The following is a 25,590-nucleotide window of genomic DNA, read 5'->3' as shown; positions in this document are numbered from 1 at the left end:
GGTGCCATCTCCAGGTAGGTAAGTTGAATTGAGATGAACTGTAGGACACCCTTTTGGTGTCCAAGAATTGCATGGTGCTGTGTGGGAAGTATGCCCCCTTCCACGTTAGAAATTGAGTCTTGGAACACATGACTTAACCCCCAATTGGACCATATTTGGAGATAGGGTCTACAAAGAGGTAATTAAGGTGAAATGGTCATAAGGGAGGGGCCCTGATATGGATTAGTATCCTTATGAGAAGAAACACCAGAGAGCCTCCATCCCCTCCTTGGCCATGTTAAGGACACAGGGAGAAAGCAGCCATCTGCAAGCTAGAAAGAGAGTTCTCACTAGAAATTGTATCAGCCAGAACTTTATCTTGAACTTTCTGGTCTTTGGAACTGTGACAAAATTAATTTCTATTGTTTAAGCCACCGGGTCTGTGGTATTTTGTTATAGCAGCCTGAGCAAACTAAGACAACACCCAAAGTAATGATCTTAATACTCTATCACTGCAGTAGACTTGGCATTTAAGGGGGCAGTATCCTTTGGCTTTCAAATTGCTAAATTCTAGCACTGATTTCCTTTTGCAACATTTTAAAGACCTTTTAGTCTCTTCAAGAGACAATCACACTTGTTAGCCTACTCTAAATTCCATTAGTATGGGAAGGGATATTTTAAGAAGATAAACAGTAAAAACTTGTTGGTGTGAGCCAACTGCTGTTCTCTTTTGCTTACATCTTCAAAGGCAGGGTTCCCAGTGTCCTGGTAGTTTATTCCTCTAAGGTTGCACAATCAATTGGGTACTTCTAGAAACACCCAGAGGGTCTTCAAAGAGACATTTATATTCACCATTTAGTGTAAAACATCCTTTTCCAAACCTGCCAACAACTCCCAGTATATAACCACTCGCCACCTGTTCTTTGGAGATTGCTTCTGCATCATTACAAGCAAAGAAATCAATACTAGACCATTGATTTGGGAAAGAGACAAGATTGCACGGCAATAATACATAAACTTAGTCAAGCCCTACTTCTCAATTGTTTTGAAAGAACAAATAGTTCAATGCCCCATTCTGAAATAGGTACTCATCCTGCATTGGGGATCTTGTAGCAATAAAGGCCCAAGATAGATGAGACACCATAACCCCAATTGACTTAACAGCTCTTGAGTGCTACAGAGAATCTCAAAATGCCTTTTTAGACTCAACAGTAATGTATTGACAGAATCCAGCTCCCCTCTCTGCAGTCTTTCCCTCCGTTTAATTTAAAAAGTGTGGGCGGGGACCTAGGGTCACTCTGCCAGCACCACCAGACAGTTAAGTGGTATGGGTGCTGCAACTGCACACAGCAGTTGAAGGTCTGGTCCAAATATGTATTCTGTCATGATAGACAGGTAAGGACAATTGTTTACCGTATCCATTAACTTACTAAGACACCATCTGGTCTTTCTAAGCCAAATTAACATGTAAAAGTCATTTTGATATGTTAATTGGTTTTGAACCAGGAAATAGAATCAATAAAAAAGGGACTATGGGAATGAAGAACATTACCTGTTTACCTCGAACTCTGTGTTTTTAAAAACTCACGTGCATTAGCTCCCTTGATCCTAACCCCAATCCCACAGATTGTCACTGTAAACATCTGAAAGAGGAGGAAATTAAGGCTCTTAAAGTAACCTAGGGAAGACACTATTGGAGAGCGAAAGGATTAAACACTTACCAGGGATTTTTTTTTAAGATTTATTTATTTATTTGAAAGACAGAGGGAGAGTGAGCATGAGAGAGAGAGAGTGCGCATCAGTGGGAGAGGCAGAGAGAGAGGGAGAAGCAGACTCCTCACTGAGCAGGGAGCCGGACGTGGGACTTGATCCCAGGACCCAGAGATCATGACCTGAGCCAAAGGCAGATGCTTAACTGACTGAGCCACTCAGGTGCTCCTTATCAGGGATGTTTTATTCTCTTTTAGCTAAACAGCTCCAAAGATGGGTACCATTATTATCCTCTTCTAAAGTTAAGGAAACTGAGACCCAGAGTAGCAACTTGTGACAAAGCTACTAAGCAGCAGAGCCAGGACTTGAACCCAGATTTTTTGGACTCCAAAGTCCATTCTTTATTGGGTTCCAGTTTACGGTGGCAAGGTAGGAGGATCCTGAACTCACCTCCTGCCTTGGACACACTGAGTCTACAGCCACATATGGAACAATTTCCTCTTAAAAAAATCCAGAGGCTGGCTGAGTGATGAAACACACTGTGCAAACAAGAAGAAAACCACATTGACATGGGTAGGAGAGAATGGGACACAAATCTTGCCATAAACTCCACCCCTGGTACAGCGTCCCATAACAGGGAGGGAACTCAAAACCTGGAGCTTCTCCCTAAGGAGTGAAGGGTTTAAATCCTACATCAGGTGTCCCAACCTTTAAGACATACACTTGAGAGACAAGCCTCCAAAACATCAAACTTTGAAACCCAACAGGGCTTGTGTCCTGAGACCCACAAGACTGTAGCAATCTGAGAAACCCCTCTTAAAGAACCTACTTGCTGGGACTTCCCCACCCAAGAGGCAGCCAATTGTGCCTGGACTTAAAGTGAAGGAGGCTCACCTGCTTATATTAAAGCACTGGTGTGAGGGGCAGACATCTAATTTAACACACACATCTAGGAACCAGCTGGAACACTTTCCAGGGACAAAGACTAGCAGGTACCATCTTCATGCTCTCCCTTTGCCAGGCTCCAGAGCACCAGTATCCCATAGAATGGAACTTTTATGTGTGTCTGGTGGCCTGATTTTTATGGCTATTGTCTAGGGGACACCTCTTGATTGCCTGGCTCTGGAGGCCAGGTGAGTTTGTGTTCCTGGTCCCATGGGACTATAATAATAGGTATCACCCAGAAAAAAGCTTATACTTCTGTCTGGCACCCTGAATTTTGTGATTACTATCAGGGGACACCTCTATATCATCTGGCTCTGGCAGCCAGTGAGGCTTATGCTCATGGGTCCCAAAGAACTGTAACCAATGGAGAAAGAGTTCTTAAAAACCTACCACCCCCAGGGCAGAGCAAATGGTAACAGACCCCAGGAAAGCCTGGTCTTTCTGTGAAGGAGGCCTATTCGCTAGCCATAGGGCTGACTATAAACCTTTCCAAAACCTCAGAGAGTGGGTGCTATCTTTCCACTCACCCTCTGCCAAGCTCCAGAGTGCCAGGGTCTCCTGGAGGAGCTGTACACACATCTGGTGCCCTGGTTTTTGTCTGGTGTCCTAGGTTATATGGCTGTTGCCCAGAAGATGCTCCTTGATCACCTGGTTCTGGTGCCAGGAGCCTGCATTCCTGGGTCCATTAGAAATGTGCCAGAGAAACAGTTTCTGGCAGCATTTCACTCCCAGGGCACTATACAGAGAGTGGTCTGAGGCACACTCCCTAGTCTTTCTGTGAAGAAGGCCTCTTTGCTTGTCCTGGAACACTGGCCTGAGGGGCAGACCTCAGGTTTGGCACATATTTAGTGGCCTAGGGAGCTGCTCTGAAGGAGCACAGGCTATGGATACCATCTTGGTGCTTTCTCTCTGCTTTGCTCCAGCTCAGCAGTATCGCACAAAATACTCTTGTCTAGAGCCCTGATATCTGTAACTGCTTCCCAGGGGACACCTCCAGATCTGCTTATGCTTGCAGTCCCACAGGACTGCATATATTTGCATATTTTTGAAAGCAGATGCCTGAGGGTCTAGCTTCCAGACAGCCTGAATTTAGGTCCTGAGACTCTCCCCTCTGGGACACTGATCGGTCTTGGCATATTCTCAACTACTGGGAGCTATTAAAAATACAACAGGCTGCTTGAACAGGCACAAATTTGAGAGATGACAAAGAGCTGGGGCAGGGCTGAATGACAAGGTTTGTCTACATAAGACCACTCCTTTACGGCTGAGAGAGGTGGCTGTATCATCTACCATATGGAAACAGAGATTCGAGGTAAATGAAAAAATGGAAGAATATGTACTGAATGAAACAACAAGATAAACCCCCTTAAGGTAAATGAAAAAAAAGAAGAAAATATACCAAATGAAAGAACAAAATAAAACCCCCTGAGGAAAAAGAACCTTAATGAAATGGAGATAAGTAATTTACCTGATAAAGAGTTCAAAGTAATGGTCATAAAGATGTTCACTGAACTGGGGAGAAAACTGGATGAACACAGAAAGAACTTCAACAAAAAGATGGAAAATATAAGAAAGTACCACACAAAAGCCACAGAGCTGAAGAATACAATAACTGAACTGAAAAATACACTATAGGGATCTGGGGCACCTGGGTGGCTCAGTTGGTGAGGTGTCTGACTTTGGCTTGGGTCATGATCTCTGGGTCCTGGGTCTGAGCTCCATGTCGGGCTCCCCACTTGGTGGGGAGTCTACTTGTCCCTCTCCCTCTCTCTCTCTGCCCCTCTCCCACTCCTGCACTCGCTCTGTCTCTCTTTCTCTCTCCCTCTCAAACAAATAAAATCTAGAAAGAAAAGAAAAATACATTATAGGGGTTCAATAGCAGACTAGATGAAGCAAAGAAAGGATCAGTTAAAGGTGAGGTAGTGGAATTCACTGAATCAGAGCAGCAGAAACAAACAAAAAAGAAAAAAGTGCAGACAGCTTAAGGGATGTAGAGAACAACATCAAATGGACAACATTTGCTTCATAGCGTTCCTAGAAAAAGAAATGAGAGAGAAAGGGAAAGAAGTCTTATTTGAAGAAATAATGGCTGAAAATTTCCCTAACCTGCGGAAATAAACAGACATCCAGATCCAGGAAACCCAGAGAGTTCCAAATAAGAGGAACCCTAAAGAGACCCACACCAAGACACATTATAATTAAAATGTCAAAAGTTAAAGACAAGGAAAAAATACTAAAAACAGCAAGAGAAAAACAACTTGTTATATACAAGGAAACCCTCCATAAGACTCTAAACAGATTTTTCAGCAGAAACTTTGCAAGCTAGAAGAAAGTGGTATTATATATTCAAAGTGCTAACCCCTCCCCACACACAAACTCACAAAAAACACAAACAAAACAAAAACAACTTCCAACTAAGAGTACTCTACCTAGCTAGCAAAGTTATCATTCAGAAGTGAAGGAGAAAGAGTTTTTCACACAAACAAAAGCTAAATGAGTTCACCACTACTAAACTGGCCTTACAAGAAACATCAAAGGAACTTCTTTAAGCTGAAAAGAAAATGCACTAATTAGCAACAAGAACACACATTAAAGAAAAAATATCATATATATAGTAAAGTTAGTGGATCAATCACTTGTAAAGCTAGTATAAAGACTGAAAGACAAAACTAGTAAAAACAACTATGATTGCAACAATTAGTTAAGGGATACACAAAATAAAAAGATGTAAACTGTGACATCAAAAACATAAAATGAAAAAGAAACCATGAAATGTGTGGAGGAAGAATAACGATTTTGAGCTTTACAATGGAATGAAACTTAAGTTGTAATCAACTTAAAATAGACTTTTATAGATATAAGTTGTTATATGTAAGCTCATGGTAACCAAAAGGCAAAAACACAAAAGATAAAGGAATATAAGCATACCATTAAAGAAACCACAAAGGAAGAGATCAAGATAAGAAAGAGAGAGGGCGTACAAAAACAGCCCCAAAACAATGAACAAAATGGAGATAAGCACGAACTATCAATAATTACTTTACAATGCATAAATTCTCTAATCCAAAGACACCCAGTGGATGAATGGATAGAAAAAAAAAAGACCCATCTATATGCTGTCTAAAAGAGACTCACTTTATATGTATGGACACATACAGACTGAAAATGAAGGGACAAAAAAAGATATTCCATGCCGATGAAAACCAAAAGAAGGCTAGAGTAGTTATACTTATATCAGACAAAATATAATTTAAAACAAAGATTGTGTTAAGAGACAAAGAAGGGAATTATGTAATCATAAAAGAATCAATCCAACAAGAGGCTCTAACATTTGTTAATATTTATGCACCCGACATAGGAGGATTAAATATATAAAGCAAATACTAACAGACTAAAGGATGAAATTGACAGCAATACAATAATAGTAGGAGACTTAAATCAATGGATTGATCATCCAGACAAAATAAATCAACAATGAAACACCAGCCTTAAATGACACAGTAGACCAGGTGGGCTTAACAGATATATACAGAACATTCCATTCAAAAGCAAAGGAATACACATTCTTCTGAAGTGCACATGGAGTATTTTCCAAGATAGATCATATATTAGGCCACAAAACAAGACTTAATAAATTTAAGAGGACTGAAATTTTATCAAGCATCTTTTCTGATCACAGTGGTATGAAACTAGAAATTAAGTACACAAGGAAAACTGGAAATTCATAAATTTGTGGAGATTAAACAACATGCTACTGAACAACCAATGGGTCAAAGAAGAAATCAAGAGAAATAAAAAAATACCTTGAGACAAATGAAAATGGAAATGTAAGAAAGTCCATGCTTTATTTATTACATTGATGAAAACTATGGCTGATTTACAGTAAATGTAGTTGGACAAGAATTCTTGATGTTAAGAGTTTCAGCTTTCTTGAAGAAGTGGTTTGTCTGGAATGGGTAATATACAGTTAAGAAATTAATATGTGACATAATGGATAAAGTGTAGCCAATGGAATCAGAGAGATCTGTGCTTAAATCCCAGCTCTACTAATTGCTAGGTGTGTGACCCTAAGCAAGTCAGCTCACCTGTCTGAGTTTTATTTTCCTCATCTGTCAAATGGATAAAAAAATCTTAATCTCATAAAGTTGATATAAAGATCATATTATGTAACACCAATAATGTTCCTGGACATCAACAAATATTGGTTATTTTGCTCTATAAAAACGTTTCTCCAAGAAGCAGGAGAGTCCTTGAGTAGGGGCAGACAAGGGTCTCTTATTAGAGAATAAAGACAGAAACAGAGTGGAAGGCACATAACAAACCTATTTGTACAGGTTTGTACAGATAGCCTCTGCAAACAGTCATAGCTTATTACAACATCTGGTGTAAAGTAGATAGATGATCAGTAACTTTTTGCTGAATGGAGGAATGCGGGAAAGAAGAACAGACCCATCCCAATAACAGTGTGTTGGATAAGATTAAAATCAGATCTATAATATTTTCTTACCTTGACTGCATAGTTATTAAGTGGATCTTTCGCATATGAAGCTGTATAGTAAACAGCATCACCTGCCTCACAACATGGCTTGTCACTGGTTAGCCTGAAGTCTGACCAGCTGTCTACCCCAAAACGGAGCTGGTCTTTCTGTCCAGCCATGAAGAGGTCTTCACATTTTATAGCCAGTTTCTTCAAGGCATCTGTATGAAGGCTTCGGATTTTACCCACCACTTCTTCCCGATTCTCAAGTCCTCGATAAAGTGCTTGTCTCTGTGGCCTTTGCATACTTCGTCCCTGTCTGCAAGAGGGACCACGCCGGCTAGACAGGGACTCCATGCTGTTGGAAAATCTATCCTTAATACTGAGAGTGGTTAAGCTGGAGATACTGTTTGCTGCTGAGGGGACAGGTCTCTCCTTGAGCAAAGGTCTTTCCAAGGAGTCATAAGACTCAATGTCCAGTCCCTTGAGTTCGTAGCTGATGGAAGAGCCAGCACTACTGGCATCCCAGTTGGGGTCGATATCATAGGTGGGATTAGCCATTACACAAAGACTCGTTTCCATGGATTTTTGGAGGTCTTTGGGGATTGGCTCTGTATTGGCTCTTATGATCATTTTCTTTGGCAGTGGGGGTGGCGTAGGTTGGGAAGCATTAGGTGCTTCTTGGTCTGTTTTCCCCCTAAAGGCAATGGCATCATCCAAAGTTCCCTTAGGCTGCCGTGGATGCTTGGGTGGTATCATGGCTGCTCTGGATTGCCCTGTATTGTTTTAAAAGAAAGAAAGAAAAATAATGGTTAAAATTTTATTCTTGTTACATAATTGAAACTTAAGGAGAAATAAGTGATGTGGCCATGAGAATATAAGAAGTCAATGCCTTAATTCAAAATGGTTGAAGAAGAGCAACCAAAGACTTGGTGGGAGCAATAAAATGTGCCAGAGAACAGGGTAATGGGCTTTGTTTTCAAAAAGAGAATTGAAATTTTCTACTCCTTCCTTCAAGAGTGCTGTATTTACCCCATTAGAACATGAAAGAGTGACAGACACTCAAATAATTGCATTGTGACAGAGTAGAGATTAAAGCATTTGTGGATTAAGAAAAATACTTGGAAGCATTTTAAAAAACAATTGAAACTAGCAATGGGACCACTAGACTGATGCTCAGAAGATACTATTCTGTTCTTTTAACTTTGTTCCAAAGTTACACTGAATTGTATATAGCACTTGTCATTTTCAATCCAAAACATATGAATACGATTTCATAAACCATGTTATTTTATTTCACTACAGAGATGGATTCTAGCACTGATCTTAAACTGGTTTATGTATAAATTCTTGCGATTGGGATAAGGGGAACAATATATACGAGCAGTCAACTGCTGTTCCAAACATCCTTCACAAACTCTTACAGGATTCTGTTTTATTTTGTGGGGTATCCAAACTGTGATTTGAGCAATACTACTTTTGAACAATTCTTACAAGCCCTAGTTATAGAACCAATTACTCTGCTTGCTTTCTAGCACTTGCACTTAGAAGATAATAAAATGCAGATGTGTGAAAATGAAAACACAACAATCCAAAAAATCCTTGGGATGCAGCAAAAGCAGTTCTAAGAGGGAAATATATAGCAATAAAGTCTACCTCAAAAAACAAGAAAAAGCTTGAATAAAAAAAAATATCTAACCTTACACCTAAAGGAGCTAGAAAAAGAAGACCAAACAAAACCCAAGGTCAGTAGAAGGAAGGAAATAATAAATAAACAATAAATAATAAAGATTAGAGCAGAAATAAAGGGCATAGAGACTAAAAAATAAAATAAAATAAAAATAAATGAAACCAAGAGCTGGTTCTTTGAAAAGATAAAGAAAATTGATAAACCCTCATCCAGACTCATTAAGAAAAAAGAGAGGACCCAAATAAAATCAGAAACAAAAGAGAAGTAACACTGATACAACAGAAATACAAAGGAATATAAGAGAATACTACCAAATGTTATATGCCAACAAATTAAACAACCTAGAAGAAATGAATAAATTCCTAGAAACGTACATTCTTTCAAAACTGAATCAGGAAGAAATAGAAAGATCGACAAGTAATGAAATTGAATTGGTAATTAAAAAAAATCCCAACAAACAGAAGTCCAGGACCAGATGGGTTCACAGGTAAATTCTACCAAACATTTATAGAAGAGATAATACCTATTCGTCTCAAACTATTCTAAAAAATAGAAAAAGAAGGAAAGCTTCCAAATACATGATAATACAAATAAACACAAGGCCAGTATCATCCTGATACTAACAGCAGACAATGACATCACACACAAAAAAAGAGAACTACAGGCCAATATCCCTGATGAACTAGATGCAAAAATCCTCAACAAAATATTAGCAAACTGAATTGAACAATACATGAAAAGGTCATTCACCGTGATCAAGTGAGACTTATTCTGGGGATGCAAGGATGATTCAATATTCACAAATCAATCAATGTGATACACATTAACAAAACAAAGGATAAAAATTCTATGCTCATGTTATTAGAGGCAGAAAAAGCATCTACCAAAACTCAACATTCATTCATGATAAAAACTCTAGACAAAGTCGGGTTAGAGGAAACATACCTCAACATAATAAAGGCCATATATGAAAAAGCCATAGGTAACATCATACTCAATGGTGAAAAACTGAGAGCTTTTCCTCTAAGATCAGGGAAAAGACAAGGATGTCCACTCTCACCACCTTTATGCAACGTAGTACTGGAAATCCTAGCCATAGTAATCTAACAAGAAAAAGAAACGAGTCATCCATATTGGTAAAGAAGAAGTTAAACTGTCACTATTTGCAGACGACATGATACTATACATAGAAAACCTTAAAGACTCCACGAAAAAACAACTAGAAGTAATAAATGAATTTAGGAAAGTTGCATGATACAAAATTAATATGCAGAAATTGGAAGTGCTTCTGTATACTAAAAATAAAGTAGGAGAAAAAGAAATTAACAGTCCCATTTGTAATTGCACCAAAAACTTAGGAATAAACTTAACCAAAAAGGTAAAAGACCTGTACTCTGAAAACTACAAAACGCTGATGAAGGAAAATGGAAATGACACAGACAAATGGAAAGATATTCCATGCTCATGGATTGGAAGAATTAATATGGTCAAAATGTCTATATTACCCAAAAGAATCTACAGATTCAATGCAATGCCTATCAAAATACCAACACTATTTTTCACAGAACTAGAACAATTAATACCGGAATTTGTATGGAACCACAGAAGATACCAAATAGCTAAAGCAATCTTGAGAAAGGAAAATAAAGCTGGAGGTACCACAATTTCAGATTTCAAATTATACTGAAAAGCTATAGTAATCAAAACAGTATAGGACTGGCACAAAAATAGACACACAGATCAACAGAACAGAATACAGAGCCCAGAAACAAACATACAATTATATTGATAAATTAATCTATGACAAAAGAGGCAAAAATATACAATGGGGAAAAGACATTCTCTTCAGTAAATGGTGCAGGGAAAATTGGACCACACCATATACAAAAATAAACTCAAAATGAATTAAAGATCTAGATGTGAGACCTGAAACCAAAGAAATCCTAGAAGAGAACACAGACAGTAATATTTTTGACATCAGCTACAATCATATTTTTCTAGATATGTCTCCTAAGGCAACAAAAGCAAAAACAAACTACTGGGACTACATCAAAATAAAACAAAACAAAAATCTTTTGCACAGCAAAGGAAACCATCAGCTGAACAAAAAGGCAACCTACTGAATGGGAGAAGATATTTGCAAATGATATGTCTTATAAGGGGTTAATATCCAAAATATATAAAGAACTTACCCAACTCAACAACAAAAAACCAAACAGTTTAACTAAAAATGGACAGAGGACCTGAATAGATAAAGAAAATATACAAATGGCCAACAGACACATGAAAAGATGCTCAACATCACTAATCATCAGGGAAATGCAAATCAAAACCCCAATGAGATATCACCTTACACCTGTGAGAATGGCTAAAATAAGAAAGACAAGAAATGACAAGTGTTGACGAGGATGTAGAGAAAAAGGAACCCTCATATATTGTTGTGGGAATATAAATTGGTACAACCACTGTGGGAACCAGTATGGAGGTTCCTCAAAAAATTAAAAATAGAAATACCATATGATCTAATAATTCCACTTGGGTATTTAACCAAAGAAAACTAAACATAAAAAAGGATAAGATTATACCATTTGAGACATCATGAATGGACACAAAAGGTATTATGTTAAGTGAAAGAAGGCTGAGAAAGACAAATAACACATGATTTCATTCATAAGTGGAATCTACTCCCCCCCCCAAACAAACAAAAAAACCAAATGAATAAGCAAACAAAAGGCAGAATGAGACATATAAATACAGAGAACAAATGGATGGATGCCAGTGGGGAGAGGGGTGGGGGTCTGGGCAAATGGGTGAAGGGGAGTGGGAGACACAGACTTCCACTTATGGAATGAATAAGTCATGGAACAAAAGGCATGGCAAAAGTAATATAATCGATGCTCTTGTAACAGTGATGTATGGTGATAGATGGCAGCTACACTTGTGTAAAGAGCATAATGTATAAACAAATACACCTGTGATCAATGACATCTTTTGGGCTTATTGTATAACGGGGAGAGGAATTATTTTTTTTAAAGGCAGAGAAATATACCATGGAACTTTTATAAAAGTTATTATAATCAGTAATGTTATTAAAATGAGGCCTTATCAATTATCTCAGAGTAAGAGAATGATGCTCTGTTATGTGATGAATTATGTCCTCTCTCCCAAAATGTTGAAATCATAACCCCCGGTACCTGTGAATATAAACTAATTTAGAAATAGAGTCTTTTGCAGAGATAATCAAGTTAAGATGAAGTCATTAGGGTGGACCTTAATCCAATATGACTGGTGTCCTTATAAAAAGAGGAAACATCATATAAAAAGAAACAAAAGGGAAAACACCATGTGGTGACAGAGGCAGAGAATGTAATAATGCAGCTGCAAGCCAAGGATGTCGAGGATTGATGGCCACCACCAGATGCTAGGGAGAGGTAAGGAGATTCTATCTGGGGCCTCAGAGAAAGTATGGCCTTGCTAACACCTTGATTTCATACTTCTAGCCTCCAAAACTGTTGAGAGAATAAATTTCTCTTGTTCTAAGGTACCCAGGTTATGGTACTTTGTTACAGCAGCCCTAGGAAACTAATACATGCTCCTCCTGATGGTCAGATAGAATAGACGGCACCACATGGTTCTGAGGGTGATACTAAATAAAGATGGTGGTTTGTTTTTATTAAAATCATGTCCTTGTAGCAATATCTAGTTTGGGCACCAATATAAACTGTGACTGTACTAACAGTATATTCCATTTCCTATTCGTGCAACTCTCTCCAAGAACACCTAGAAACGAGAAGAGAACTATGACAATACATACAGCAAACCTAAGGACCACCTTTCTCCACCAATGGCATTTGGCAAATAAATATTTTTTCTAAGAAAGAGAGCTATATTACATATAAATATATATAAATATATATATATTTATACAAATATATATATTTGTATAAATATAAACAAAAAATGTGTGTGTGTGTATATATATATATATCTCATAAGAATGAGAGAGACAAGGAATATGAGAACACTAAGATGGCCAGGACTTTGCTTGATTCATTATTGTGTCCTCTATGTCAAGACAGGGCCTGGGTATAAAAGATGCTCAAATGTTTCTTAGGGCGCCTAGGTGGCTCAGTCTGTTAAGCATCTGACTCTTGATTTTGGCTCAGGTCATGATCTAGGGGTCCTGGGATTGAGCCCTGTGTCAGGCTCTGTGCTCAGCAAGGAGTCTGCTTGAGATTCTCTCTCTCTCTCTCCCTTTGCCCCTCCCCCCACTCATGCATGCACTCTCTTTCTCTCTCTCTCTCAAATAAATAAATAAATAAATCTTTAAAAAAATAAATGTTTCTGAATGACTAAAAATATAAATTCGAGTTAGAAGAGAATAAGTGGTAAAATTATAGAGGTACCTATAACAAGAAAAGATACTGAATCAGTAATTTAAAATATTCTCACAAAGAAAAGTCCAGGGCAACATGGCTTTATTGATGAATTCTACCAAATGTTTAAAGAAGAACTAATAACAATCCTGCACAAACTCTTCCACAAATAGAAGGGGAGGGAGCACTTCCCAGCTTGAAATCTATGAAGCCAGTATTACCTACACATCAAAATCAGACAAAGGCATCACAAGAAAACTAGAGACTAATATCCCTTATGAATAGACAGAAAAATCTTCACCAAATACTAGCAAACTGAATCCAGCAACATTTAAGAAGGATTATATATCATGACAAAGTTGGATTTGTCCCAAGAATGCATGGTTGGTTTTAACACCTGAAAATCAATCAATAGAATACACCATGCAAACAGAATAAAGGGGGACAAAACCTCATATGATCACTTTAACAGATATAGAAAAAGCATCTGAGAAAATCCAACACCTTTTCAAGATAAAATACTGAACACACTAGGAAAAGGAGAGAACATCCTCAACTTGATAAACAGCACCTATGAGAGCCGCAAAGTGAACGTCATCCCTACTGGTAAAAAAACTCCATTATTTCCCTAGTAAGATCAGGAATAAGACAGGATTTCCATCTTGTTACTTCTGTTCTACATTTTACTGGAGGATCTAGACAGGGCAATTTAGGAAAGAAAAAGAAAAACATCCAGATTGGAAAAGAAGTAAAATTATCTCTAATCAAAGATAACATAATCTTCTATACACGAAACCCTGAGGAATCCACAAAAAATTATCACAACTAATATTCAGCAAGGTTGCAAGATCTAAGCTCTATACAAAACAATTATATTTCTACACACTAGCAATGAAAAATCAAAGAATTATTAAAAAACAATTCCATTTACAATATCATCAAAAAGAATATAGTATTTAGTAATAAATTTAACAAAAGAAGGGCAAGACTTTACACTGGAAACTACCCAACAACACTAAAAGAAATTAAAGACCTAAATAAATGGAAAGGCATCTTATGTTCATGGATCAGAGACTTAATATGCTAATATGGAAATACTCCCCAAATTGTTCTGAAGATTTAATGTAATCCTTATCAAAATTCCACCTGGCTTTCTTGCAAGAATTGACAGGAGGATCCTAAAATTCATATGGAAATACAATGGATCTAAAATAACCAAAACACATCTTGAAAAAGAAGAACAAAGTTGGAGAACTCACATTTCTCAATTTCAAAACTTACTCCCAAACTATAGTAATCAAGATTGTATGTACTCTGTGTTGGGGGGATGGGTGAAAAGGATTAAGAGGTACAAACTTCCAGTTATAAAATAAATAAAGTCACAGGGATGAAAAGTGTAGCATAAGGAATATAGTCAATAATATTGTAATAACTTTATGATGACAGATGGTAACTACACTTATCTTGGTGAGCATTTTGTAATGTCTATAAATGTTGACTCACTATGTTGTATACCTAAAAGTAATAGCTGTACATCAACTATACTTCAATTAAAAATTAAAAAAAAGACTGTGTGTACTAAGAATAGAAATATAGATGAATGGACTAGAATTGAGAGTATAAAAATAAACCTGTATATTTATGGTCAATTTCCACCTAGGGTGCCAAGACAATTCAATGGCAAAGTAGTAGTTTTCCAACAAATGGTGCTGGGACAACTGGATATCCATATACAAAAGAATGAAATTGAACTTCTACCTTATACTATATATAAAAAGTAACTAAAATATAGCAAATATCTCAACATAAGAACTAAAACTATAAAACTCTTAGAAGAAAACATAGGAATCAATCTTTTCAACCTTGGATCAGGCAATGATTTTGTAGATATGACAACCAAAAGCACAAACAAACAAAAAAATAAATTATAATTCATAAAAATTAAACCTTTTGTGCTTTATTATTTTTTTAAACTTTTTTTAAAGATTTTATTTATTTATTTGACAGAGAGAGAGAGAGACAGAGCAGAAGCATGGGGAGTGGGAGAGGGAGAGGGAGAGGGAGAAGCAGGCTTCCTGCTGAGCAAGGAGTCCAATGTGGGACTCGATCCCAGGTCCCTGGGATCATGACCTGAGCCGAAGGCAGATGTTTAACCGACTGAGCCACCCAGGTACCCTTTTTTTCCCCCCAAAGAATCCTTCCCCTCTCCCCCAAAGATTTTTATTTATTTATTTGACAGAGAGGGACAGCGAGAGAGGGAACACAAGCAGGGGGAGTTGGAGAGGGAGAAGCAGGCTCCCTGCTGAGCAGGGAGCCCGATGCAGGGCTCTATCCCAGGACCCTGGGATCATGGCCTGAGCCGAAGGCAGACACTTAAAGACTGAGCCACCCAGGCGCCCCAAACTTTTGTGCTTTAAAGAACAACTTCAAGAAAGTGAAAAGACAGCCCACAGAATGGGAGAAAATATGTACAAATCATGTATCTGATAAGAGACTTGTATCCAGAACTTATAAATAACTTACAACAAAAAGATAAATAATCCATTGTACATGGGCAAAGGATAGACATTTCTCCACAGAAGATAAACAAATGGCCAATAAGCACATGGAAAGATGCTCAACATCACCACCCATTAGGTAAATGCAAACCCAAACGACAAGACATTTCACCTCCACTAAGCTAGCTGTAATCAAAAAGATGGACACGTGTTGGTGAGGATATGAAGAAATTCGAACTCTCACACATTGCTAGTAGGAATCTAAAATGGCGCAATCACCTTGGAAAACAGTTTGGTAGTTACTCAAAAAGTAAAACATAAAGTTTACTACATGATCCAGCATTTCCAATCCTACACATATATCCAAGAGAAATGAAAACATATGTCGACTCATACACAAATATTCTTAGCAACATTATTCCTAACAGCCAAAAAGGAGAAACAACTTATTTGTCCATCAACTGATGAATGGATAAATGAATATTACTCAGCTGTAAAAGGAAATGAAGTACTGATATATGCTAACTCCTGTATGAGCCTTGAAAATATTATACTGTGAGAAGCCAGTCACAAAGGTCACATATCGTATGATCCCACTTACATTAAATGTCCAGAAATATGTAAGCCCCTAAGAGACAGAAAGTAGATTAGTGATTGACGGAGAATGGGGAGAATGGAAATGGAGAGTGACTGCTGTTTAGAGTGATAAAAATGTTCTGGAATTAGACACTGGTGATGATTGTAAAATTCTGTGAATATACTAAAACCCATGGAATTGTACCCTCTGAATCTTATGGTATGTAAATTATATCTCAATAAAGCAAATCAACAATCCATTCTTAGAAACGGCCATAAATTCAGTTTCTAGTCATATCTTTCAGTTCCTCAGTGCCCTTACCATCACCAAGGATGGAGAGGCTTGGTATTAATTGAACTCTTCCTGTGACGATGAGGCCTCCTTCCCAGAGCTGCTCCAGCCCTACTTTGCCTCAGCTAATGCGAGAAGCCAGAACCATAGTTTATTTACAACATGACAGAAACAGGCGTTATAACAAATCTTTATTTTCCGCTTGCTGACCCAGCCCTTTCAGAGATGAAGTGTGAGGGAGAAGGTTAGAAGCAGTGAACTGTGCCAGCACCTTATCATCCTTGCTTGACTACTGTGACAGTCGCCTGTTATCAGTGTCTCCAGTTTTGGCTCCCACACCACACTGGTCATTACAGAGATTTCTTTCTTTCTTTTTTTTTTAACACCAAAGCTGATCACGGCAGTCCTCTACTTAAAAAATATGTCCTTGAGAATTTGGACTTGATCCCGAGGACAGAATTTTCTTGGCTCAAGCACAGAAAGCAAGCCTTCACGACCCAACCCTGGCTGTACCTGTGTTCCCTGTAGCATTTCATCTTGCATCTGAAGTCAGAGCTACCAACCTGCTTGCAGTGTCTTCAGCACGCTTGGCAACTTCACACTCCCTATCTCTGCTCAGGCTAAACCCCTTCCAGGAATGGTTTTCCTCTCCTCTTCTCTTTAAACATTCTGCCTCTGAGGAGTGTTTCTTATTCCACTCCCCCAAATTGACCTCTTTTTCCTTGGGACCTCATATATATGTTGTGAACACTTCTCTCCGACTACTGACAACACTTGATTTGTGTCCCTGTCGAAATTCCCTACTACTGTCACTCATTGAGGGCAGACACTGTGTCTCATTTGTATACCCAGGATCAAGCAAAGAGTCTGGCTGAGGGGAATGGAAGGAAAGAAGGAAAAAAAGGAAAGAAAAAAAAAAGGAAGGAGTTATTAGCGTATAGATGAAAAAACTAGAAATATGAACTTATTCTTGGCCTTTCTGATGTGGTCCCCAGAAGAGGCTTTATGGGTGTCATTTTCCACCCATTTTTCCAAATTAGAACAAACAAAAATAATCATGGACATGGAAGGCACAGATTTCCAAAGTGCTTTTTTAAAAAAATTACCTCAGAACTGACAAGTGAGACAAAGTCTATCACTGTCAGCAGCTCTTTAGTGCTTATCAGAGGAGGTGAAGAGGGTGGATCATGCCACTTTCTTCCACCTGTAGAATAAAGTCCAAACTCCTCAGCAAGCTGGTCAAGGCTCTCAGTCTTATCTACCACTATTTCTCATCAACTTCCCCACACCACCACTTGCTTCCTGTTCATTTAATATGCTGCATATTTTTATTTCCACCTGTCTGTTTTAGTAAAGGTGTTGTGCCGTAAGCCCAGCTCAGATGGCGCTTCGCCACAGAAGCCCTCCTGCTCCTTACTTCCCACATCCAAATTGGGAACCATCACTTCTTCCTCTGTGCTGTCTTAGCACTTTTGCCCCATTACAGCATTTTCAGCCTTTTATAATGTGTGTATGTATTTTTATTTCCCCTTCCTCAGAACCTGGCATGGTGGGAGACACGCAGCAGTTGTGCGGTAAGCGGCTGCCAGACTGAAGGACACAGAGTCAGAAGAGTTGCTCATCGTTGCAAAATGAAAATGGACAGCCAAGGCAGCAAGGAAATAAAGATAATTAATAGTGGCTTCTCATCCCAAACAGCAGGATATGATTTCCTGGGAGCTATGGAGATTTCTATAGGGGAGTCAGAAACGTTTGCATTTTAGCTGAAACCACGAGCATTCCATAGCCTATGCAAACAGGTCAAGCCATTCTCCCACGTCTAAAAGTGTTTTGTGTTTTTATTTTTTTCCTCAAGAAAGACAAGTTCTCCCAAATGAATTCCAATCATCGTGGTCAATTTTTTAAAAGCTTGGTATCTTGGCTGTTTTTATTTTAAACTTTTAATCCTGTACATTCCTCTCAAGCCTCTGGGACCAGACACTAAGCTCAGCTTTCAGCAGTCCTGATATAACATCACATACTCCACATTTTTGTGGCATGCCAGCTCTCTAAACAGAAAAAAAAAAAATAGATTGTGTTCTAAATCTTGCCTTGCTATAGACTAAAAAAGGTCTTTTGAACAAATATGTTTAACTAAACCACATTCAAACCTTACTTTCCCCTCTTTTTGAGATTCCTTACTCTATCTCTTTACTCTCTCCCCACTTAAAAATGTCTTTGGACTGACAGAGAAGCCCCTGTGTCATGTTCTGAAAAGCAAATGATGAAAGATGGATTTAAAGGGAATAATTCAATGACACTTTGAAGAAGCCAAAGGGTGTTTAAAACTCCTCAGGAAGGAAAATGATTGATATAGGACTCTTAGACTTACAAGATTGGTATGGTAAGTAGAAAGGAAATAAGAAAAATATAATTTCTAAAGATCAACATTTTGTTTGTTTATTAATTTATTAAGATTTATTTATTTATTTTAGCAGGGGGAGAGCGAGCGAGCTAGCACAAACAGGAGGGGCAGAGGGAGAGGGCGAGAGAATTTCCAGCAGACTCCCTGCTGAGCTTGGAGCCCGACACAGGGCTTGATCCCAGGACCCTGAGACCATGACGAACTGAAATCAAGAGTTGGACGCTTAACTGACCAAGCCACCCAGGCACCCCAAGATCAACATTTTAAAGATGATCATATATTGAAAAACTCAAAATAATAACTTTGTTGTTACAGAGGTCTGCTGAAAGCACTACCATTGAAGACACACACTAGGGACAAACCACAGCAAATATTTGCTTATGACCTGACAATCATTATAATCTTGGGGTGTTAGGGATTAAAGCACTTAATGATGACACATTTGGACAGGAACATATGCTAATGAGTATAATTAACTCTTAATTCCCATAAGACAGGAATGTCATGGGCTCCTAGTTGGTCTCTCTGCCTCCAATTATCTCATACGTAGCTCCCAGAACAATCTTTTAAAAATCCTGATCATGTCCTTTTAGTCAAAAATTTTCAGTTGCTCTCCATTTCCTATCAGTAAAAGATATACTCACTAAACGTATACACACCATTTATGTTCCAGCCTCACTTTTCCACTCTGTCCCATCTCCCTTACTCTGCCCCTCTTCACTCTATACTTAACCTACCCTACCTGTGGTTAATTGAACACGCATTACTCTATTAAGCTTTAGGCTTATACATACTCTTCCCTCTACCTGGAATGTTCTTCCTTGCTTGTCAATCTGGAAAACAACTACCCTTCTTTCAAGTTCTGCTCAAAACCTAAGTGACCCTCTCTTAGACCCCTCCAGGCAGAGGCTTACATTAAACCTTTAAATAGCTGCATCATAGCAACTAGCACACGGGCTCCTAAGAGTCCAGCCCATGTCTGTCTTTCCGAAAGGCCAAGAGTCCTTGAAGATAGCACTGCTATTTTCAGTGCCAGGAGAGCTGGTGTTTGACAAATGTTTGCTGAATGAATGTATTAAAGCCCAAATAAATGGAACATATTTTTCTACTTATATTCTAATTTTACCCCTAATTTTTTCCCAGGGCTCATGACAAGTAATATAGATGGGAATAGGAAAAGAGAGGACAAAGGAAGAGACACTCATCTCCAAACTGGGAAATATGCATGGCGGTTTATAAATACAGATGTCACATACCAGCGTGCACCAGCCTTGTCAACTGACAAGGCCACTCACTGGCTAAACCTAGCACTCACTATATCGTCTCATTGCAGCAGGCCTCAGCAGCTTAGGAAGAAGGGTCCCACCATAGTCAAATGGAAGCACCAAATGGGAAAGCCCAGGGGACGTCAATTTCATGCCAAATGATAAAATGAAGCTGACCTCCAAAGAGTACTTTGGGCATAGCCTCAAATAAAGAGATACACTGACCACTTTAAAGAATGTCAGTGGTGTAGCAGCTGACAGACTCAATTTTCATAGAATGTCATTTGAAAACCTCTCCAGGAACAGAGATTATTTATTTAGGGGTAAGTTATTTATGTAATTTGAATATTACACTCCCCCAACTAGTATATGGGAAGCTATTTTTAAATGCAAATGCAGCTAAGTTAAAAGATAGGGACACAGTGTGTGATTTCTTTTTAAATAGAAATAATTACATTTTTAGGAAGTACAACAAATGCTCAAACAAATGTTCAAAATGGTCAATCTCAGGTTTTGTGTTTTTTTTAAAGATCCAGATAACCTAAAAATGTTCAATTCTTTAATCTTTGGTTCAAATCATTAACTTTGAATTGTGTAGAATAATATCTGGCCCATAGAAGTTCCTCAGTAATTGTTGAGTAAATGAACTAATGCATCCTTCAGAATGATTTTTTTGAAAGCTTCTATTCATAATGACATTATTCTATAATTACAACATCAAGGCCAGCAATGTAATGAGTGACACTCTTTTAAGTACACTCACCCCTTAACATATTTTAATAGATTTTAATTAATCTCCACACACAACATGGGGTTCAAATTCACAAACCTGAGATCAAGAGTCACATGCTCTACTGAGTCAGCCAGGTGCCCCTCACCCCTTAACATTTCAACACTGATGATCAATACACTGCCAAAGGAAGTTCTGGAGACAGAAGACTTTCAGGTGTTTTCTTTCAGCGTTTGAAGGGCACAGCCTTAAGGACATGCTCTAGGTAAGTAAGATAAGAAATGTGGAGGGGCGCCTGGGTGGCTGGCTGAGTCAGTAGAGTGTGCAACTCTTGATCTGGGGATTATAAATTCCAGCCCCACACTGGATGTGGAGATTACTTAAAAAAAAAAAAAAAAAGAATAATCTTGGGGCCCCTGGGTGGTACAGTTGGTTAAGTGTCCAGCTCTTGGTTCTGGCTCAGGTCATGATCTCAGGATCCTGAGATCACCCCCATGACAGGCTCTGAGCTCAGCGAGGAGTCTGCTCAAGTTTCTCTCTCCCTCTTCCTCTGCCCCTCCCTGCGCTTGCTCTCTCTCTCTTTCTCACTCTAAAATAAATAAATGAATCTTAAAGAAAAAAGTAATCTTGTGGGGCTATGTAGAAGGAAGCTGAGGCCTAGTTTATATAATTCCTTCCTTGGGAAACCTCTGGATTAAGCCTCATACAGGCATACTTCATTGAATTGCATTTTGCAGATACTGTGTTGTTGTTGTTGCTTTGTAAATAAACTGAAGGTTTGTGGCAACGCTGCATCTAACAAGTCTATTGGTGCCATTTTTCTAACAGCATTTGCTCACTTTGTGTTTCTGTGTCACGTTTTAGTTATTCTTGCAATTTTTCAAACTTTTTCATTATTATTATATTTGTCATAGTGATCTGTGATCAGTGATCTCAGCAGTGATGTTACTGCTATAATTTTGGGGGGCACCACAAACCACACCCATATAAAATAGCAAACTTAATTGATAAATGTGTTTTGACTGCCCCACCGACCAGCTGTTTCCTTATCTTTCTCTCTCTCCTTGGTCTCCCTATTCCCTGAGACACAACAGTATTGAAATTAGGCCAATTAATAACCCTAAACTGGCCTCCAAGTGAAAGGAAGAACTGCACATCTCTCATTTTAAATCAAAAGCTAGAGGGGGGCCTGGGTGGCTCAGTCAGTTAAGCCTTGGTTTCGGCTCAGGTCATGAATCTTGGGGTCCTGTGTCAGGCTCCATGCTCAGTGGTAAGTCTGCTCAAGAATTCTCTCCCTCTCCCTCTGCCCCTCCCCCTGTTGGTGCTCTCTCTCTAAAATAAATAAATAACTAAATCTTTAAAAAAAATCAAAAGCTAGAAAAAATTAAGCTTACTGAGGAACGTATATTGAAAACTGAGGTAGGATGAAAGCTAGTCCTCTTACACCAGTTAGACAAGATGTGAATACGAAGGAAAAGTTCTTGAAGGAAATTAAAAGTACCAGTCCAGTGAACACACAAATGACAAGAAAGTGGAACCATCTTATTTCTGATATGAAGAAAGTTTTAGTGATCTGAAAAAAAGATCAAACCAGCCACAGCATTCCCTTCAACCAAGGACCAATCCAGAGCAAAGCCCTAACTCTTTTCAGTTCTATGAAGGCTAAGAGGTGAAAAAGCTGCAGAAAAAAAGTTGGAAGGTAGCAGAAGCTGGCTCATGAGGTTTAAGGAAAGAAACCATCTCCGTAAGATGAAAGCGTAAGGCGAAGAAGCAGGTGTTGATGCAGAAGCTGCGGTATGTTACCCAGATCTAGCTAAGATCATTAATGAAGGCAGCTACAGTAAACAGTCAGGTCTCCAATGTAGATGAAACAGTCTTACAGTAGAAGAAAGTGCCGTCTCAGACTTTCAGAGCTGGAGAGGAGAAGTCAATGCCTGGCTTCAAAGCTTGCAAGAACAGGCTGAGGGCTGATGCAGCTGGTAACTGTAAGTTGAAACCAGTGCTCATTCACCATTCCAAAAACCCCAAAGCCCTTAAGAATTAAGCTAAATCACCGCTGCCTATGTTCTCTAAATGGAAGAGCAAAACCTGGATAAGAACGTATCTGTTTATAACATGTTACTGAATATTTTAAGCCTGCTGTTTTGACCTACTCCTGAGGAAAAAAGAAATTCCTTTCAAAATATTACTGTTCATTGACAATGTACCTGGTCACCCAAAAATTCTGATGGAGGTGTATGAGATTAATGTTGTTTTCATGTCTGCTAACACAACAGCCATTCTGCAAGCCATAGATCAAGGAGTCATTTTGACTTTCGAGTCTTGTTACTTAAGAAATACATTTTGCAAGGCTACAGCTGCCATAGATAGTGATTCCCCCAGGGATCTGGACAAAGTAAATTGAAGACCTTCTGGAAAGGATTCACTTTTCTAGATGCCATTAAGAATATTCCTGATTCATGGGAAGAGGTCAAAATACCAACACTAACAGGAGTTTGGAAGAAGTGGATTCCAGTCCACATGGAGGACTTTGAGGGATTCAAGACTTGCATGGAAGAAGTACCTGCAGATGTGGTGGAAATAGGAAGAGAACTGGAATTAGAAGTGGAGCCTGAAGGGGCATCCGGGTGGCGCAGGAGGTTAATAGTCTGATTCTTGGTTTTGGTTCAGGTCATGATCTCAGGGTCAGGAACGAGCCCCACATCAGGCTCTGTGCTTAGTGGGGAGTCTGCTGAGATTCTCTCCTTCTGCTCCTCCCCCCACTCGTGCCTGTTCTCACTCTCTCTCAAGTAAATAAATAAATCTTAAAAAAAAAAAAAAAAAGCAGACCCTGAAGATGGGATGAACAGATGCAATCTCATGATAGAACTTGAACAGATAAGGAGTTGCTTCTTATGGGTGAGCAAAGAAGGTGGTTTCTTGAGCTGGAAACTTCTCCTTGTGCAGATGCTGTGAAAATTGTTGAAATGACAACAAAGAACTGAGAATATGACATAGAGTTAATTGATAAAGCAGAGGCATGGTTTGAGAAGATTGGCTCCAATTTTCAAAGTTCTACCATAGGGAAAATGCTATCAAACAGCATCACATGCTACAGAGAAGTTGTTGGTGAAAAGAAGAGTCAATTGATGCAGCAAACTGCAGTGCTGACTTATTTTAAGAAATTGTCACAGCCACCCTAGCCTTCAGCAACCACCACCCTGATCAGACAGCAGCCAGCATCATCCAGGCAAGACTCTCCACCAGTAAAAGGCTTACAATTCACTGAAAGCTTATATAATGGTTAGCATTTTTTTTAGCAATAAAGTATCTCTTAATTAAGATATGTATATGGTCTTTTAGATATAATGCTATTGCACATTTAATGGGCTACAGTATAGTGATAAACATAAATTTTATATGCACTGGTAAACCAAAAAATTAATTTAATTTGCTCTATGGTAGTATTCACTTTATTGTGGTGGTCTGAAATCAAACCTGCAATATCTCCGAGATATGCCTGGATTAGAATAAAAAAGCCAGCTGACTAATGGAACACATAAACTGGAACTTGAAATTTTCCTATATGAATTTTCCTGAGGGCTTAACTTCCCTAATCTGGGAATCTTATAAGTCAAATGTGAAAGTCACTTTTGGCTAACTCATTCAAACGTGTTCTTAGTATCTACCGCATGTTTTAGATACTGTGCTAGGTTGTAGGCACACAGAAAGAGAGGTAAGCCAAGAACCTGTAAACAGACATTTGATATTTCTAAAAAGCAACATGAAGAATACTCAGCTACAAAGTGAATGAAAGAGAGCTAAAGTCACCGACTTATTTCTAACACAGTAAAAGTTATTATGAGCTCCTGATTATAGCAGGCTGATAAAGTAGTCAGGTGTGCCACATAAAAAACTAGTGATATTTCTTCTAGACATCTTGAGGTAGACATAGAAACGTAGGGAAAATGTTGAGGGTCTGATTGAAAAAACATTCTATCACTTCTTTGGGAAATCATTTTGGGTGGCTGATACCCTGCTAAATTCAGTCTGGGGTTGATTAAGATGTTATAGATCAGCGTTTGTTCAGTGACCTCATATCACCATCACCCCGAGTAAAACCATCATTTTTCAAGTTGCATAAAGACCAATATGATTTTTGTGCCCACAGGGAACAATACAAATCCCCCAAATAATTGATTCTTTAAAGCAGTGCTGTCCAACAGAACTTTCTGTGACAACAGAAATGTTCTATATCTGCAGGTCCAATACACCTGGGGCTACTGAGCACCTGAATGTTGTTAGTGAGACTAAGACACTGAATTTTTATTTATTTTTTTTATACTCTATTGAATTTTTTATACTCTATTTTTTTTATTAAAGATTTTATTTATTTGGCAGACAGAAAGCACAAGCAAGGGGAGTGGCAGGCAGAGGGAGAGAGAGAAGTAGGCTCCCTGCTCAGCAGGGAGCACAAAGTGGGGCTTGATCCTAGGACCCTGGGATCACGACCTGAGCTGAAGGCAGACGTTTACCCAACTGAGCCATCCAGGAGCCCCAATACTCTAATAAATTTAAATGTAAATAGCTAGATGTGGCTAGTAGCTATCGACGGTATTGGATAGTGCAGCTCTAGAATCTAATAATTAACCTAGTTTAAACAAAATAA

The 25,590-nt window shown here is 38.6% G+C and overlaps 1 protein-coding gene across 17 annotated transcripts in view; it reads right to left on the bottom strand.

The window, feature by feature from the left end:
- The window catches only part of PEAK1 (pseudopodium enriched atypical kinase 1), a 294,322-nt gene that overhangs the window by 21,458 nt on the left and 247,274 nt on the right, over positions 1-25,590 (bottom strand). For all 17 annotated transcript variants that reach the window (XR_003311383.4, XM_044391996.3, XM_048221524.2 and 14 more), the window contains one exon: positions 7,142-7,887. Coding sequence is in view for 16 of the 17 variants with exons in the window: in XM_044391996.3 (XP_044247931.1) it covers positions 7,142-7,887 (746 nt within the window). In the remaining variant the exon portion in view is untranslated. The remainder of the gene's footprint in view (positions 1-7,141; positions 7,888-25,590) is intronic.

Source organism: Ursus arctos, unplaced genomic scaffold (genome assembly GCF_023065955.2).
Source record: "Ursus arctos isolate Adak ecotype North America unplaced genomic scaffold, UrsArc2.0 scaffold_28, whole genome shotgun sequence".
NCBI classification, from domain to species: domain Eukaryota; kingdom Metazoa; phylum Chordata; class Mammalia; order Carnivora; family Ursidae; genus Ursus; species Ursus arctos.
The sequence above is the reverse complement of the archived record's forward strand: the minus strand, read 5'-3'. Positions and strand labels throughout refer to the sequence as shown.